The sequence below is a fragment of the Neophocaena asiaeorientalis genome, unplaced genomic scaffold (genome assembly GCF_003031525.2).
Source record: "Neophocaena asiaeorientalis asiaeorientalis breed wild unplaced genomic scaffold, Neophocaena_asiaeorientalis_V1.1 scaffold89, whole genome shotgun sequence".
In the NCBI taxonomy this organism is placed as follows: Eukaryota; Metazoa; Chordata; class Mammalia; order Artiodactyla; family Phocoenidae; genus Neophocaena; species Neophocaena asiaeorientalis.
The window spans coordinates 9966046-9984643 of record NW_020172592.1 but is presented as its reverse complement, the minus strand read 5'-3'; the positions used below and the strand labels follow the sequence as shown (position 1 = coordinate 9984643).

Sequence of the window (18598 nt, the reverse complement as noted above, 5' to 3'; positions counted from 1 at the left end):
GATATCTTGGTTATTGTACAAGTTAAACCTAAGATACTGTTTAGTTTTGATATTATGAGTGATATTATTATTTTTGTTACTTTGTTGCTATTGTGTATTTATGATTAATTACTGGTGATCTAGAGTAATTCTTATTAGCGCTAACATTTATCTGTTGATTCCATCAGATTTTCTGCATACATATTCAAGTTGTATACAAATAATTTGTTTTATTCTTTCCCTTCCAATCACTGTATCTCTTACTCAATTTTCTTTCCCTACATATTAACCGAGACCAATGCTATATCAAATATTAATAGTAGACATCCTTGTCAATCCTGATCTTAAAAGGCATGTGCCAAAATTTCACCTATAAGTAAAATAATTTTTAATATAATCTTTACAAAATTAAGGAAAGGCCCTACCTTTCCTAATTTGCTAGGAACTGTCATCAAAAACAGATGTTTAATGTAAATCAAATGATTTTTCTTCATCCATGTAGTTTAATTTATTATATTAGTGAATATATTAAAATTATGTATTAATCTGTCATAAAGATAGTTTTCCAATTTACATTATTATAAACAAAGCTAAAATAAACATTTTTTACACAACTCTTCACACATGGATAAAAGAATTTAGCTAGGATATAGTAGAATATTTAGGATATGTTGGAATCATTAGCCAATGATTAATCAAACATAATGCAAATTTTCAAATTTAGTTGTTACTGTCAAATTAGTCTCGAAACAGTTTATACTAACAATTTATGTACTGCTTTTCTATCAGCACTATAATAATTTTGTCACACTTCTGCAAATTCTGAATTTTTTAAAGGACTTTTAGAAAAATAATATATACATACACACACATACTGAATCCTGATCCATTTCTTTTATATGCATAACAAATATCTACTTTCAGTCTTCATATTGTTTTTATGTTATAATTTTTTGAACAAAAGTTTTATTTTAATTGCAATGTGGTCAAATTTGTTAGTTTTTTACACTACAGTTTTGGTTTTGTGTTTAAACAGTTATTTTTGTTTGTTTGTTTTTTAACAGTTCTTTCATATTTTGCCATTAGGAAGAAAGTCTCTATTTTCTTCTAAAAGTTTTTCACTTTAGATACTCAAAACATCCTCAGTTACTCTTTATTGCTTTTTTACAGTGTGAGGTAGTAGGAATTTATTTTTCTTTGCAGGCAGCCAAATTTTCTTTAATCATTTCTTTATTTGCAATGCAAGTTTTGTTATAAATTAAGGTTTCATATACAGGAAAATATTTTCTGGTCCATCTGCTCTGTTTCATTGTTCTACTAGATAATACATGTGCTGTACCACAGTATTTTGTATACTATAACTCTCTAATTAATCTTGGTAACTAGGAATAACCCTACTTTATCATTTTTATTCAAAATTTCTTAGCCTTTACTTCCTTTATACAAATTTCAGGGTCAGCTTTCAAAATTCCACTACAAACTTTTAGTTATTTAATTGAACTTTCATGGTATTCCCATATTAAGTGGGAAACAATTGCAATCTTTATGATATTAATCTTTATGACATGCTCTATATGCCTATTCATTCAAGCCTTCTTTTTGGAATTTCAACAGTATTTTGCAATTTTCTCATAAAAGTGTGAGTATTTTGTTAGATTTATCTCCTGGAATCTTAGACTTTATCTCTACTGTGAAGAGTTTCTCTTTTTAAATAATGTTTTTGAAGTGGTCATTATAGGTGAAATAAGAAGGCTATTATTTCCTGCCTTGATTTTTCTATTTTTTCTGACTCTGATACCATTTCACCAGCTTTATTTTGAATAATAATTGTGTGATGTATATATTTCCACTTCTTTTATTTTCAACTCATCTGTGAGACTTTTACTTTAGGTAGATTTTCTGTAAATAGCAGGCAGCTAGATACGTTTAACTACTTGGATGAAATTTCTCTTTCATTAGGTGATTTTAATACATCAACAAGTTAGAAGTAATTAATTTTACTTTCTGTTTAACTCCTTTGTTTTAAAACTGAAGTTTTCTCTATTGTTTTCCTTCTGCCTCCTTAAGGAATGCTTTCATCTGTAAGTAACAGAAAAACTTACTTAGAATGATTAAACAAATAGGGATTCATTTCTTAATATAAAAGAAATCCAGAGATTAGCACAGGTTTGCCATTTCAGTAATGAGGCAGGCACCCAAGTTCTTTCTTTCTTTCTACTGTGTCATTTTTAGTACTTGTTTTTTTTTGCCCTTTTTGTCTAATGGTTGCAAGATGCATGCTACATATCCAGGCATCATGTCTACCTTCCAGACACAATAATATGGGTCAGAGAGAAAAGGATTTTACACCACAGGGTTCTCACAAAAATCAAATTAGCTAACACAGTGCTCAGCATGTTTAAGCTCTTGACAGATTTAAGTTATTTACATTTCCTCTTTACTATAATGGAAATCATTTCTTATTATCCAATTTTTATAAACCCCAAATCATTTTGATCCCCAAGTCCAGGCAGTATATTGTACCCTATCCTTCTGGCAGGAACTTCACACTGATACCTCCAGAGTGTACCAATCAGTAATTGGTTTAGGTGAACAGTGCCATCTGGAACTGGCCTTTGCTCATCTTACATACATGAGCAGCACTGACCTCAGGCTTCCTAGTAAATGAAGCATGCAAGATCATTGATACTCCTGATAAATACAAAACACAATTACTAATAAAGTTGAAATTATTAAGTAGAGAATTTAGTCACCTACCTTCAAAGAACAAAAAATAGAATGTTCTATGGACTAATTGCTACTGCTTGCCACCACTTCTGAAAACCTGCTACCAATTTTACTATTTCTGATTGACTGAAGCTAAGCCCTTTTCTAATCAAAAGTAGCTGTCATTTCCCCAAGTGCTTCAACAGCAAAATAAAAGCCTCCTATATTCTCTCTATACTCAGTTTACACAGTGATACTCTGAATAAGTAGTTAATATAATATTAGCTCTCTTTTAAGTCCTCATAAGTCAATCATTTTCCTCAAATGACAAAGATAGTATCTGGTACAAAAGCACTTGGCATTATTATCCCCCAAATTAGTAAATTAGACTTTCTTTGGTTTCTTTTTTAAAGGTTGAAATTATAGGAAATGGATGAACCATAATTTTAGATTGGCCAAAGTATATTGAGAATATACTACTAGGTATTGCAAAGATCGGCATGTCACTTTAGCTCACAGTAAAATAATCCTTGAAATCAGACTCACATAAAAATGCTTCATCAATAGTGGATTGACATGAGTAAGTTTTCTGAAAAAGAAGAGTAAATTATTTTTAAATAATCAAAACACCAATAAATATTTTAAAAATTAAATAATCAGCACTTTGAAAAGAAAGGCAATGACCTGTAAATTTTTAATTGAAATGTACCCAAATAATATTATCTTTTTCAAAATAAATTGATTCATTTTATTTTTATTTATTTTTGGCTGCATTGGGTCTTCGTTGCTGCATGCAGGTTTTCTCTAGTTGCAGCGAGTGGGGGCTACTTTTTGTTGCAGTGTGAGGGCTTCTTATTGCAGTGGCTTCTCTTGTTGCGGAGCATGTTTTCAGTAGTTGTGGCACATGGGCTCAGTAGCTGCGGCTCGCGGGCTCTAGAGCACAGGCTCAGTAGTTGTGGCGCACGAGCTTAGTTGCTCCGTAGCATGTGGGATCTTCCCAGACCAGGGCTCGAACCCATGTCACCTGCATTGGCAGGCGGATTCTTAACCACTGCGCCACCAGGGAAGCCCTATGTCAGTTTTAAGAGGACTGATAATGCAGTAGTGCATCCAAGATTGTAAATCTATTGTGGTGATATATGTTTAGCCAGAAGAAGCCAAAATAAAAAAAGAGTAAAATGTTGAATTTCTGGAAATAGTCCCCATGCCACATTGGAAATGATACGCTGAATGAATTATCCATTAATACTTGATGAATTTTGAAACTTTTTTCACGTTATTATAGAATATCAAAACACATTTCAGAAATTTATTCTAGCCCTCCCTCTGTTCCGTATTTCATTCCAAGCAAAACTCTTCTACAGTTTCTATGTAATAAGTAGTTACGATATTTTTATTATTATTCCTATTAGTTACATTCTTTATTTAAAAAAATTCCCTTTAATACTTAGTAGAAATTTTTCTAGCATCTATTTAAGAGGTTTTTGTGTGTGTTTGTTTTGCCATATCCCTGACTGCTCCATTCAGATTCATGGATTTCAGTACATTTTTGAAAGTATACGCAGATATATTCTAACATAAATCTCTTATTTTATCTTTCCAGTATCCCTTGTCTTCTTCTACCACTACACTGGGAAGGTCTGCCCCCAAATCCAAATGGGTCTGTTAGGTTGAAAACCACCATATTTCATTCTCTTTGCCAGAGTGATTGTTCCAGAGGTGGGCATCTGAGCCATGTAGGAAAAAGTAGAGTGCTTCACTTAGGATATTTGAGACATATTTTCTCTTTCCCTTCAGTTAAGAGCTTAAAAGTGGGTCCCAGAACAGCTGGGAGCTCTGTCCCCAGCCTCATGGAACAGCCTGAGTACAAGGTTAACTTGCAGGGAAAACTGAGAAAAGAGTTGAGGATCTAGAACAGGCTGGAGGCTGGTATTTCCTGAGGCTATTTCCAGCTATGAACTTCTCAATTATAGCAACCTATAAACATTCTTTTCTTTTAAGTTAGTTTGTGCTGTTATCTGTCTCTCAACAGTGAAAGATACTGCCTTATATAGGTATAGTTGAGGAAATATCATGTTAAAAAATTGCATCCTGGATGTAATGAACAAATAAATGTCAAAATTACTCAATATTGTTTTCTAAAAATTTAAAATACTTTAGGTAGGTTTAATGGAGTATAAATAACATGTAGGAAGCACTCATGTAATGACAGGTCAGCTTAAGAAATAAAACATAAATTCAGATGAAGCCAATTATGGAACCCTTCCCCAATTGCGTCCTTCTCCCACATCCCCAAAGTAATCATTATTAATTTGATGATTATATTTTAATACTATTACTATGTATATATGTATCATCTAAGCACTTCTCACTACACTGGACCCTAAACCTGGTCTGAGACATCATCATCTGTTCCCTGGATAAGTGCAATAAATACCCAACAGTTCTTCCTTCTTCTGCTTTTCTTCCCTGCAGAATAGTCTCAAAAGAGTAGTTGGGATGAAGCTTTTAAAACTTAAGTCAGACTGTCGCATTCCTTGGCTCAAAACCCTCCAACAATGTCCCACACCACTTTCAATAGGAGGCAAAGTTCATACTGTGTTCTCCTAGGCTCCTGTTCCTCCTCTGACCTCCTCACCTCTGCTCTTCCTTGCCACGCTAGCTCCCTTTTCATTGGACGTGTGGGGCTCATTTCTCCTTAAAAACATTTTGTTCTGCCTGGACAATTCTCCCCCCAGGTATCCGCATGGCTCTCTTTCATCTCCTCCAGTGTTGACACAACTGTCTCTCAGTGAAGCTTTCCCAGAAAACACTATTCCCAACTTTTTTTTTAAACTGCAATTGCCCAGAATTGAGCTGCTCACACTCTTCAATTCATAGCCCACAAGCACTCAATCAGCATTGTCTCTGCCAGGATCCTTCTTTGTATAGTATTTAATTATCTTTATAGTTTTCCCTTTCATCCCAATAACTTCAACTCATCACCCTCCCAACAGCAGCCACCCAATCTTGTATATTTACTACAATCCTTTCAATCCAACTTCCATATATTTGTTTATATAAATATTTACATAATGAGGTAGCTATAAAAAAATCTAGTATTACTTTGTATTTATTTATTTTTAATGGAAATAATATTGTGCTATAAATCTCTTTCTTGATTATGACAAATTATATGCCAACAAATTTGACAACCTAGAAGAAATGGACAAGTTTCTAGAAACATGCAGCCTAGAAGAGAAATAGAATCTGTAATTTTAAAACTCCCTACAAAACAAAACTACACTAAAATCTGATACATTTGGGTTGGCCAAAAAGTTCGTTCGGATTTTCCATAGCATCTTACGAAATACTTTTTGCGTAAATATTCACTTCAATTTCACAGGTGTATTACTAGGCTTGATTTATCCTTTAGTCTCTTGGAGTCTTAATGTCTTGATTCAAAAAATATTTATTGTGTGGGTATTTTGTAGAAGTCTCAGTGCTAGACATTGGGAATATCATAAATATTATAATATCTATTTTAGAGGGTTATTGTGAGAATGGAGCTGCCACATTTTTAAAGATCCCAGCAAAATGTTTAGCAAATAAATATCAGTTGTAATGTTGCCATGGTTATTGCTGTTAAGGAGGATGTGCTGGGTTTTTTGAGAGGATGAGTCATCAAGTAGAATGGATAATATGTACATGTATTTATTTATTCAATAGCGACAATGTCACAATAAAATATGTAAGGTAAAGCCCTGTTACTGCTACTTAGTATTTCATACACCAGTGATAGTTGTCTGTGTGCCAGAGGGTTATGTAAATTACAGGAATCACAGCGGTATGTTATTTAATGGATAAGAAGCATCTTCTGTGATAACAGTCTAAAACTGCATTTGCTTGGTGCAGGAAAACACTCAGATGCAAAAGATGACTTGAGTAGATAGCAAAGCATATTTTTAAAATAAAACATTTAAACAGGCAAATGCTTCTTTTCTACAATTGTGTTGTCGCAAAGCAAACAGTAGAATATATTGATTTTTTAGAGACCAGCAGTCACTTAATAAAGCAGTGTGGACTTTCCTCAGAGTGTATTATCTCATGTCTGGGTTACTTTCTTACCTGTAAAATTGGTTCCTTTAGGGAATGTGTTACTTGGTTGAGCAAGGTCTACTTTTGCGAAATGTGCTGTTTTTGTGGGTTTCTTTTTTTTGTCAGTTCTACTCTTTTTTACTTAAATGTAGGGGTTTTTTTCCTGTAGAAAGTTATATAAATTTCCAAATGACTTTCTGGATAAAATAAATCAGAATGTTTGTTAGAGAAAGTCACTAATAATCTAAATGGTAGAAAAATGAATTATCTTCAATGAATTTTGCATTTTCCAAAATTCTGAAATTTATTTCTTGCTGGGCATTTAGAAAATTCATTTTGACTTTTGAGTGAAATGAAAAAAAGGTTAAAACTACTTGGTAGTTTGAATTCTACAGCATTTTTTCCCCAGAGATTTTGTATTTTATTGTTATTGGTTACAGTTAAATTTCTTAAAAGTGAAAAAGCTCCCTGTGTATAGCATTGGTGCTATCAGAATATCTTTAATGAGTATGTTAAACAGAGTACTTAGTTGCAATAACTATTACTAAAAAAGCTTTAAGAGAATGGATATTCATAATCATTTAGGGTAATAATAGGAAATTATTTATTACAAACTGCCACTTTTTTTCTCATACTTCTTAACACTGTTTGATCATTATCCCTCATTTTTTATTTCCTCATATATCAAAAGGTTGAATCATTTTACATAACTTTATGACTTCTTTTTCAAAACTCAATTCTCCCTTGGCCCAACTCTTCACTTCCCCAAACCCTTAATAAAATTGCCAAGAAAAATCTACTGTCAAGTCTTTTTATATGTTTCTTTGGTTCTTTATATTCATATTTCTCAGAATAATTTTGTATTGCCTTCATTCATTTATTGATATTTAAATTTTGGTAGATGAAGAGTTAGCCTTCCTCCACCTTGACATATAGTTATGACATATAGTTTAATATTGATTAAACTAATGTTTGGAATTTACATTAATGTGACTAATATTGTTCACTTCTGAGACCATTGGGTATTTCATGGAGTTCTTTACTCAAAGATTTCTTTTGTGTTTTATCCTCAAGTTATTAATTATCGTGTTTTACAATTTGCTTTGCTTTCTATGTACCTATTCCTAACTCTTCCCAAAATTTCCAAGAGTACTTAACCCCTCTGAAGACCATTTTTCACTTGGCTAGATACTGACGCCTGTCAATTCCTCTTTTCCTTCCCACACTAACACCTCACTCGTCATCCACTTGCAGCTAGAACTCACCATATCTGCTCAGATTTTCCCACGTGTTCTCTCTGCCTGCTGCATGACTACTGTCTTTAGAATCTCCTCATTTCACCATTGACGTCCCCACTCTTCTTTTCTCTACACTTCTTGTCTCTTGGCTCCCAAGTTGTGTGTGTGTGTGGGGGAGGGGTCAGTGTGTGTTTGAGTGTGGTTTACTCTCTATGTTGGTGGAACATACCCTCAAGTAACTTCCAGATAGGTAGCATGGAGACCTAAAATTTTTTGAGAACTAGACATCCCAAAATGATTTTATTCAACCCTTATACTTAATGGATAGTTTGTGGATAGAATTTTAGTTTATACTCTCTTCCACTTGGAATTTCAAGGGCATTACACATGACCCTCTTTTAAGTGTCTATTATTGCTGTTGAGACATCGTATGGATTCTTATCCTTCCTCCTTTGTATGTAATGTATTTTAATTAGGTTTATGGGAATATCGGAATCTTCTTTACATCTCTTGCTGTTTTGAGTACAGTAATTTTTTTTTTTTTTTTTGAGTACAGTAATTTTATGGACGTTTTTAATATCAGATAGAACAAAATTTAAAATGCTTTTATAAGCTACATAGTACCTATAATGTAATTGATATTAATCGTAGTTAACTGGCCATAATCATCAACAATGTTAGTTTTCTTTTGAATAGTTGCAGCTAGTTTTATAAATTTATTCTTCATGCAATAGCATTGTAACCATTAATGTTAAAAAATCTTGGAAAGTACAATAGGCAAGAGTCAGTGGATATTAGATTACATATCTGTAGATTTTAACCCACACTGTTTAATTAGTTGACTCTGGGTGAATGGTGTCATTGTTCTATGTCTCTGTTTCCATAACTTTAAAATCGAAATCATTATTCTATGTCTATATCCCCTACTGTTTTGTGACAATGAACTGGATAATGTAAAGGCATTTAGAACAAAGTAAAACTATATATCTGTAATATTTATATGTCTTGTTTTGTTAATTTTCTACAACTATGCTAAGAGAATATTCTTAGTTTATATTCATTCACTACCCTTTGCTATGTTTTAATGTCCTTATCTTGATTCAAAAGCCTCTCTCTCATAAATAAATCAGAGCACCAACTCCCAACGCAAGCAGTTTGGGGACTTCTAGGCAAAGAAGACATTTTCAAAAAATATTAAAAACTGCCATTAGAGATATGAATCCCTGAAAGTCTAAAATATCCTGGGCTTAAATTTAGCAAATGTCAATTCTTTGATGTGTGCTTAAGGCTAAGAAACAGTCAAGATCTATTCCAGAAATTTAATTCATTTTTAGTGGTCAATTAATAACCTCCAGTGATGCATCTGTCTCACAGTAAAGACCCAGAATTATTTTTTGTTTCAATAATAGACAATTTTTAGGATATGCTTTCAATGTTAAATTCCCAGTCAGTAATCCAGGACTAGGAATCAGTAGCACTGAATTTTAAACTCAGGCCATTTAGTAAAGCATGATAAGGTCTAGAAAAGACATCCTTCATAGAGGGGAGGCATTACTATACAAGGGATCACATGAGATTTATTCTGGGAAGAAGAGTAGTTTGAAATACTGTAATAAATATATGTATCATCTTTTCAAAACAAACTAGAAAATGTAGGACCTTGAAAATATCTTTTCTGGTGGAATGCCAAAGGCAGAAAAAGAAACCATTTTAGAAAACATGAGTTTAAAAGTCTTGGGGAAAATCAGGTCAGAAGTATTCACTTATATGATACAGGTGATGACTGGGACAATGACCGCTAGCATTTATTGACTACGTGCCAGCCACAGTGCCAAGCGCCTTACACTCGTTATTTCCATCAATCCTTGCAATACACTGATAAGGTAAAATACTACTGTTATTCTTACTTTTGTAGATTAGGAATCAGAGACTTAGAGAATATAAGTAACTTGTCTAATATCATACATATAAAAATTGTCATGTGCACACTGGCGTACAAAGATATACCATGTCGGGCTTCCCTGGTGGCGCAGTGGTTGAGAGTCCGCCTGCCGATGCCGGGGACACGGGTTCGTGCCCCGGTCTGGGAAGATCCCACATGCTGTGCAGCGGGTGGGCCCGTGAGCCATGGCCGCTGAGCCTGCGCGTCCGGAGCCTGTGCTCCGCGACGGGAGAGGCCACAACAGTGAGAGGCCCGCGTACCGCAAAAAAAAAAAAAAAAAAAAAAAAAAAAAAAAAACCAGACAAAATTTACATCATACATATACCTCAAGTCCAACACAAGGTTAAGTCCGTATTTCTATGGGGACAAAACAAAATCTTACACTTTAAATTGGTATCTTCTTCTTATCTGCTTAGAACAAATAAATTTCTGTCTGATTCGATAATTTCCCCCAACCTCTGCCTATATGTTCTTCTTAATGTAAAATTGTTCATAAAGGTTTTTTTAAAAATATCTTTATTGGAATATAATTGGTTTACAATGGTGTGTTAGTTTCTGCTGTACAACAAAGTGAATCAGCTATATGTATACATATATCCCCATATCCCCTCCCTCGTGAGCCTCCCTCCCACCCTCCTTATCCCACCCCTCTAGGCGGACACAAAGCACCAAGCTGATCTCCCTGTGCTATGCAGCAGCTTCCCACTAGCCATCCATTTTAAATCTGGTAGTGTATATATGTCAGTGCTACTCTCTCACTTCATCCCAGCTTCCCTTTCCCCCACCCCCATGTCCTCAAGCCTGTCCTCTACGTCTGCGTCTTTATTCCTGCCCTGCCACTAGGTTCATCAGTACCGTTTTTTTAGATTCCATATATATGCGTTAGCATATGGTATTTGTTTTTCTCTTTCTGACTTACTTCACTCTGTATGACAGACTCTAGGTCCATCCACCTCATTACAAATAACTCAGTTTTGTTCCTTTTTATGGCTGAGTAATATTCCATTGTATAATGTACCACATCTTCTTTATCACACTTGTAATAAATGTTTAACATTTACTCTTCTCGCTAGATTGTAAGCTCCATGAGGGCAGTCTGTCTTAATCATTGTATGTAGCACAGTACTTGGCACATAGTATTTGCTCAGTAAATATTGTTGTCTGACCATAGTTTAAAAGAAAACTATGTTGAAATATTATTTTAGATTTCTTTTTAAAATTTACTGATATGAAAATTTTATTACATGAAGAGCATAGTGAAAAGGTCTTAATGAAATGATTTATAAAATGAATCTATACCAAGTGTTTTGTCTCCTTATTTAGCTATTTCCTTTGATACGATCAGTACCAATCTGTTTTGTGTTTTTGTTATACTATTTCAAAGGAGGGGACTTTCTAGGGCATTAATTGTAAGTGTACACACTACACCCTGTGAAAAATAATACAGAAAAGCAAAGAAAGGTGAAAATGAAAAAGAATTTTTTCATAGATGTTGAAGACTCGACTAAATAAATGGAGAAATTTTGTGTTCCATTTTAAAGCTCCTACAAGTATAATGTATATTTACTTGGTATCTAAGTAAAATTTCTTCACTTGGGGCTTTAAGCATCACAGTACTTCACATAGTACTTCTTTGTTTGTTGTTAGACATGGATGCTTTCTAACTCTGGCACGTGGCTAGGCCTAACTGAGATACCCCTCTCTGTGGTATGCTACTGTTCATGTGGGGGCAGGGACCCTGATACAGCCAGGGCACTGCTAGCCCACTGGCAGCCTCTCTGAGGCCAGAATATCCCTGTAGCTTGTCCAGGGTATACCTGCTGCATTTTGAAGTATAACTTTCCTATAAAGGTTTAATATTTATTGCAGTTTTCTTTTTCATATTATTAGCAAACTCTTATGTATCTCTTACAGAACTACTCATAACTTCACATAAATGTGTTACTTGTAAATTTGCTTATTGTCAAAATATCATAAGTAACTCAGTCAAAAATAATTTGTCCAAAATACTGCTGCCAAAAGGGCATGACTCACATTACATTGCATATTCCATATGGTTCCCATCCTCAACTCCCACCCCTCTGCTCAGTAACTAATCTGAGATTAACTGTTGATAAGGGTCAGTTCACTAAAATATAAACACATTGACTCATAAGTTTAAGTAAAATATAAAGTAGCCTACAACTGGCTTCTTCTTGGAAAACAAGCACGTTTTGTGTGGGACTGATAGGAAATAAGAAGGCAGCATTAGGATGAACAATTTCTATTCTTTTCAAATGTTAACATCTATACTAAAATAATTTTATTTATAAACTTTAAGGTTAAGAGAAAGATGAAGTTAAGTAGCTAAAACTTTTGGGAAAAAGCACCCATGAATTGCTTCTCTGTATACATGAAGTATAGAGTCAGATGAAAATCAATGGCCATTACTTTAATATAAGAGTATATTGTTTATTCATTCACTTAAACATTCTTGAAGCAACTTTATGGGCAAGGCTTTCTGCTAAGTGCTGGGACACCAAGATGCATAAATCATAGCTCTGGTCTGAGAGTTGTTCAGCCTTATGAAGGAGACAGGCACAGAAATAGGTAAATTTAAGTCAAAGAACAATAATAACACAAGATGAAAATTACGGTATAAATAGGCACAGATTTTGTGAGTGATAGACAAGTATAGGAGGAGAAAGAGGGAAAACTGAATTCAGGGTGTATGTAGTTTGATGCATCTATGGAATTTCCAGGTAAAGCATTGTACCAGCCCTATGCCTGTGTGCCCTTGGATGCTTCTTTGGTCTTTCTCTGCCCTGCTTTCAGAAGAGCTGCTCCCTAGCATGTTTTCCAGCCTCCCCTGTTAGTTGGCTTCCAGCTAATTTGACCAGGCCCTGGCAGAGACTGGAGAAGGGGAGGAAGGCAGAAACTGGGATATTTCTCCCCATCCTTGTCTATCTCAATATATATTTCTATCTTTTGTTGTGTCTCTTCCTTACCTGCTGATCCCAGCAGACAGGCTTATCTTGGTTTCAGCTCTCCCTGCCCTCCAGCCTTTAGGGACAGTAGCTTTCTTCTGCTACCTCCCTACCCCCTGCTGGGTTTCTCAGCATCTTCCACACGTGTATAATAATTGCCGGCCATAAATGTCCTATTTTTAAAATACGTATATTTTTAATATGATTTCTATTTTCTTGGTTGGGCACAAATGCCTGGTGGATATCTGAGTCTGAATTCCAGGGAGCTTGGATGGCAATCAACATATAGACAAGAGTTGATGAGTTTATGCAGAGGGAAGATGGGTAAAAGGAATGGTGGATTGAGGATGGGACCGTGGGACCATGGCAACAAGTAGAGGAAGCACAGTCTTTGAATGAGTTCAAATAAAAATTTTTAGTAGAACCAGAAATATGTGATATCTACTTAAGTCCACTAGGAAACTTAAGCATCACTTAGACCCAGCATTTTTCAGATCAGGTTTCTAAAGATAGAAAGATCAGGTCACCATTCAAGACAAGATTTGAACCTTAAATCTGGGTTTCCTATTTCCTCATCGAATGTCCATGTGGTACCATGCCATTAATCATTCTTTTTAATAGCGTGTGATTTGGCGTCATTTTCATGGATTCAATCACTTGCTCTTACCTTGTGTGATGTTTGCACTTCAGTTTCTTTTCATGTAAGACCAGGTACCATCATGGGCAATTGTATGAATTAAATGAGATAATACGTGAAAAGTACTTAGAATAGTGTTAAGTACTTACAATAGTTAAAATTATTGAGAGTGTAAATCATGATGTATACCAGTGCTATCAAATCTTATCAAAACATTAGGAAAAAAATTTTTTAAACGAAGGAAAAGTCATTGTGCACCTTAGAGATACTGATTATGTGTGGAAGAAAAGGATTTTTTTTGCATTTTGTAATACATTTATAATACTATTTAATAAAACAAAGTTTAATTTCAAATTAAGTTTTTACTTTAGAAGTTAGTTCAGCCATTATTTTTTCTATAAAAAGATTTTTACACCATGAGTTTCCTCTTAGTTCCACATTTTTAAGGCTTGCCATTGACTTAAATGAGGTTTCATGATTTTCTATTTGTATAGTATTTTAAACAAAAACATTTTTTTTAATTTCAAGATATTTTTTCCCAGAGAAAGTCTTCAAGTTTCATTCTGTAATCCTCATTCTTCTTTCCCTTTAAAATTTGTAGTACCCCAAAGTGCTTAAACGTTAAATATGAATGTTAAATGAAATGACAAAGTCATTCTAATTTAATAGATCATATGGATAATGGTGACTTATTTCCTAGTGCTTTTGGTATTAGTACTTAGAAATTAACATTCATATTAAAACAAAAACAAAGCAAACAGTATAGCATACAGATACAACCAAAATCCAGTGTATTGTAAACTGTAACTTACCTTCAGTGTCTGCTAGTCCTACGCCTACTCCTGGCTGTTTTATAGTCTCTTGCCCATTCTGCCCCATCTTTCCTCTGTTTAAAAAGGAAATAAAAGTTTATATATTCAATTATAATCCTAAATGCAAATGAGGAGTCCAAGTTTGAAAAAACAGAATGACATCATATATTCAGACCTGCAACAAATTACTTGAATGGCAAATGTTGTACGAACACAATAAATCACTCTATATCATATTAATTTTAAAGTGGAAATTTGTTTATCATTCCTATTGAGTCCAAACATAGAACCTCAAAATTCGGTGTCCTGTTCATGGACTCATTTATCAAAGACATGACCATCATGAAATCTTCAAATTTTGTTTTAGAATTTTTTTTTTCTGCCATTTTTAACTCAAGAAGGAGAAGAGTTTCTTATATATTCACACTTTGTTATGAGGAGTTGTATAGATCCTTTGGTGAGAAGGGAAATGTTGAATTGAATAATTTATAAATATAATATTATAATTACATGGATTATTATTTCTTTCAGATCCTTCCTGTATTTTCAGCTGTGTGTAGCACATTGGCTTTTGAAGTCATACAGCTTGGTTTCTACTTCTGGCTTTGCTACTTTATGCTATATATCATGTAAGGTAAATCTTTCAATCTGGTGAAGACTATTTCTTCTTTTGTAATTTAAGGATAGTAACATGAGCTACCATTTAGTTATGGGAAAATCACATGGAAAATGTATGTAAGTGCTTAGCATAGTGTCTGAAACATCCTAATATTTGATAAATATAAAGTACTAATAGGTAGATGTGTACATAACAGCTTTAGAATTCAGCCAAAGGCTGCAAACCATTTTTAATTTCAGCCTTAAACTTCTTCGAAGGCCAAACAAATGAAGAATTCATTATACTCTGAGCACTGTGGGTTCAGAATATTGATAACGTAAGAGCCAAATGATAATAGGTCACTTCTTATTTCTTCAGAGAAAAAGCTACATGGCGTACAAAAGATTTGGAAGTTGCCTTTATATGTAGTTATATAAGATGTTCTTAAAAAATGGAATAAAAATGCTTAAGTGTTAAAAATGGTGCTTGAACAAAGGAATGTCTTGATACTAGACTTTCTAGACAATAATTCAAACATATCAGTATTTACTAACAATTCATTCTTACTCTCACAAAAAATATTTAGTTTGCCCAACCAGCTGAAAATGTAACCATACTTATTGCTTAAGACTCCAATTAGATCTTACTTGAAAACTGCTCTAAAGATCCTCTCATCATTCTACTGAAATGGTTCTGCACATAACGAAAGAGGAACTGATGTAAATTCAAAAATAATTTTATCTTGAAAGCCATTACATTGTTCCAAGATGACAATTCTAGGTCAAAGTTTTAAACACAAATTTTTATTAAGTGATTATGTGAAGGATAAAGTGCATGAAGAAATGTTATAAATTATATCTATAATTATATATAGTTTGCATCTGAATATATACAAAAAAGTCTTGATTAAGCAATGCACAAAACTTCAATTTGTGTAATTACTTCAATGAGATTCGAGACAAACAGCTGATAAATTAAAAAAATTAACTTTGTCTGCCAGGATTAGACATGGAGAAAGCTTAATAACTTAATAGCAATCTCACCTTTAGCAGTATACGATACAAGCAGAGCGGGCCAAAACACACCTTGTTACTGAGCCAAACTCAATGGAAAGTGAGGATCGTTTTAGTAGTGCTAATCGAGTAGATGAGAGTACTGAAAAATTACTATCTTATACTTTGCCAAACTTTAACAAAATAAGTATAATTTTTAGTAATTGTAATAAAAAATTTTTTGATAATTTTTATTTGATCTTGAGGGCTACATTTCATATTTTAATGATGCTATTCAGCTGCAGTATTTGCTTCTAATGAAAACTGATTTTAACATTTGGTATTTAGCCAAAATGTGTATTAGGTGCATTTCTAAGATTACACAGAAAACTTGTAGCACTGTGAAGCTAAATGAAGTACAAAGGAAATGTAACTGTGTGGGTCTTAAAGGATGCAATTTTTCTGAATTCCCAATAAATAATCTTCATCTCAGGACATTCTGACTGCACAGGTTATAATTTATCTTTGTTAAACAATCACCAAATAGTTATTGAACACTTATGCTAGCCCAAGCAAAACATGTGTCAGATACAAAGAGAGACAGAAAAGAACCACGAAATACTGCTTTTTACTTATATCCGGCAATGCTTTAGAAAAGGGAATTTTCTTTGTGCTCATATGGCAAAAACAAAAGCATCCTACACAGTTTTAAAAGCTTTTGATTTACAAGAGAAACAGGAAAATGGGAAAAAGCAAAATTGAAATGTGGTTTGTATGTAAAAAAACCAATCTACTTCCACTTCAGACATTCAGATATTGTGGAAATAATGTATTTTATGCTCTGAAAGTTGTAACTTTATCATCAGTGTTAGATTATATATTTTGAAAGATACAGATAAATTGGAAGGATAGTAAGTGATGTGTGGTGCAAAACCTTTACAAATTTATATGATAGTCACAGCTTGGAGAGAGGAGTGTAATGAATTTGTAGAAATTCTCTTCAGTTAAATTGGATCATCAGAGTCTGCGGACTAATGAGATCACACTCCTTTTAGAAATAACTGTCAATATAAAAAGAACTGATTAAATACAAATAACTCCATTGAATCCACAGCCGAGGTCTCAAAAAAAATAGACAGATAATCCAATAATTAGTCAATTTAAGTAGGAAAAATGTAACCCGAAAATCACAAAATAAACACATTTTTCACCTTACAAATCCATTTTCCCCATTATTTTGCTTTTATAAACGTGAGCCATTATCTAAATATTAGAACTATTCTGGGGATCAGAAGGAAAGATTCATAAAAAACCGTGATATTTAAACAAAGAGAAATAGAAGTTCCACTCCCGGAGATGGTTTCACTTAACAGAGAAAATGAAAAAGACCCTCTAACAAGGGCCCAGACTAGGGATCTTCAAACTCACTTTGCAAAGGGCCAGACAGCGAATGATCTGAATGGTCCCTGTTGTAATTATACAAGTCTGCCCCTAGAGCGCAGACATTAGGCAACACATAAGCAAACTGGTGTGGCCGTGTTCCGGTAAAAGTTAATAATGGACACTGAAATTTCAAATTCATGTAATTATCATGCGTCACAAAATGCTATTCTTCTGGGGTTTTGGGAAACATTTAAAAATGCAAAAGCCATTTTTAGTTCTTCACAGACCTTACAAAACCAGACAGCAGGCTGGACTCACCCTGGGCTAGATCCTGGAGCTGCATGGCCCAATGTTGTTTTTGTAAACTTAGAAAACTAGTTACTGGAGAAAGTCAGGAAGTTTAGATTTTGATATTGGAATAGAGATAACATATTTATCTTGGATGCTGCTAGATTTTGCCACCGATATGACTAAACCCATTCTAACACATTTTAAATACAGTCTGCTTTAGTTTTGCATTTTATTTGCAATATGATTTTCTCGAGGCTTAACGTATTATAAATTAACTTTATTCCAAGAGTATCTATTTGGGGACCTATGTCCTGCTTGTTATTTGTTCTAGAAAATATGGATCCACTTCAAAATCTTCCATTTTAATGGTAGAGGAATTTATAGTTGAAAAGTCTATATGAGTGGCCCAATGTGCTATTTCGAATGTGATACATGAGTTCTTTAAATATGTTTAAATATCTCCTGATTCAAAATCAATTAATCTATACATTATGCGATTAAAGCAGCCATGTATTACTGCTGCTGAACTTGATTCAGGCATAGCTGTTATTATTATTTTAGCAGTTTTTCTATTAAATATAGAATGCACTGATTAAGTAGTCCTGGTGGTGACCAGCATTCATGCTTAGAATTCACTAAGTTAATCCAATCTTTCCTGAACAGTCTATTTCTAACATAGGCATAAACAGCTGAAGTCCTTCAGGGACACTGACTCAGACTTGGATAATTATCTAGTTATTTCCTTTTCAATGTTAAGAAAAGCTTACTCATGAGGCTGTTAACTTCCCAGTGGAAAAAAAAACAAACAAACCACCACTTACATCCTTGGAATAGGAAATAGATTAGTGTCCCCTGCAGTACTGCTGCTTCCTTCACTGTCCACGCTATACCCACTGCCAAAGCTGCTGCCCGAGGAGCCAGTGGACACGGAGCTTTCTGCAGGCCGGTGATTGGTGGGCTTGGCTGCATGGTGTGGG

General features: G+C 34.0%; 1 protein-coding gene across 1 annotated transcript in view; it reads right to left on the bottom strand.

The window, feature by feature from the left end:
• The window catches only part of PCLO (piccolo presynaptic cytomatrix protein), a 357985-nt gene that overhangs the window by 22412 nt on the left and 316975 nt on the right, over window positions 1–18598 (bottom strand). Inside the window, exons 21-22 of the mRNA XM_024738453.1 lie at window positions 18443–18584; window positions 14358–14431 (exon numbers count right to left, since the gene is read on the bottom strand). Of these exons, the coding sequence (XP_024594221.1) occupies window positions 14358–14431; window positions 18443–18584 (216 nt within the window). The remainder of the gene's footprint in view (window positions 1–14357; window positions 14432–18442; window positions 18585–18598) is intronic.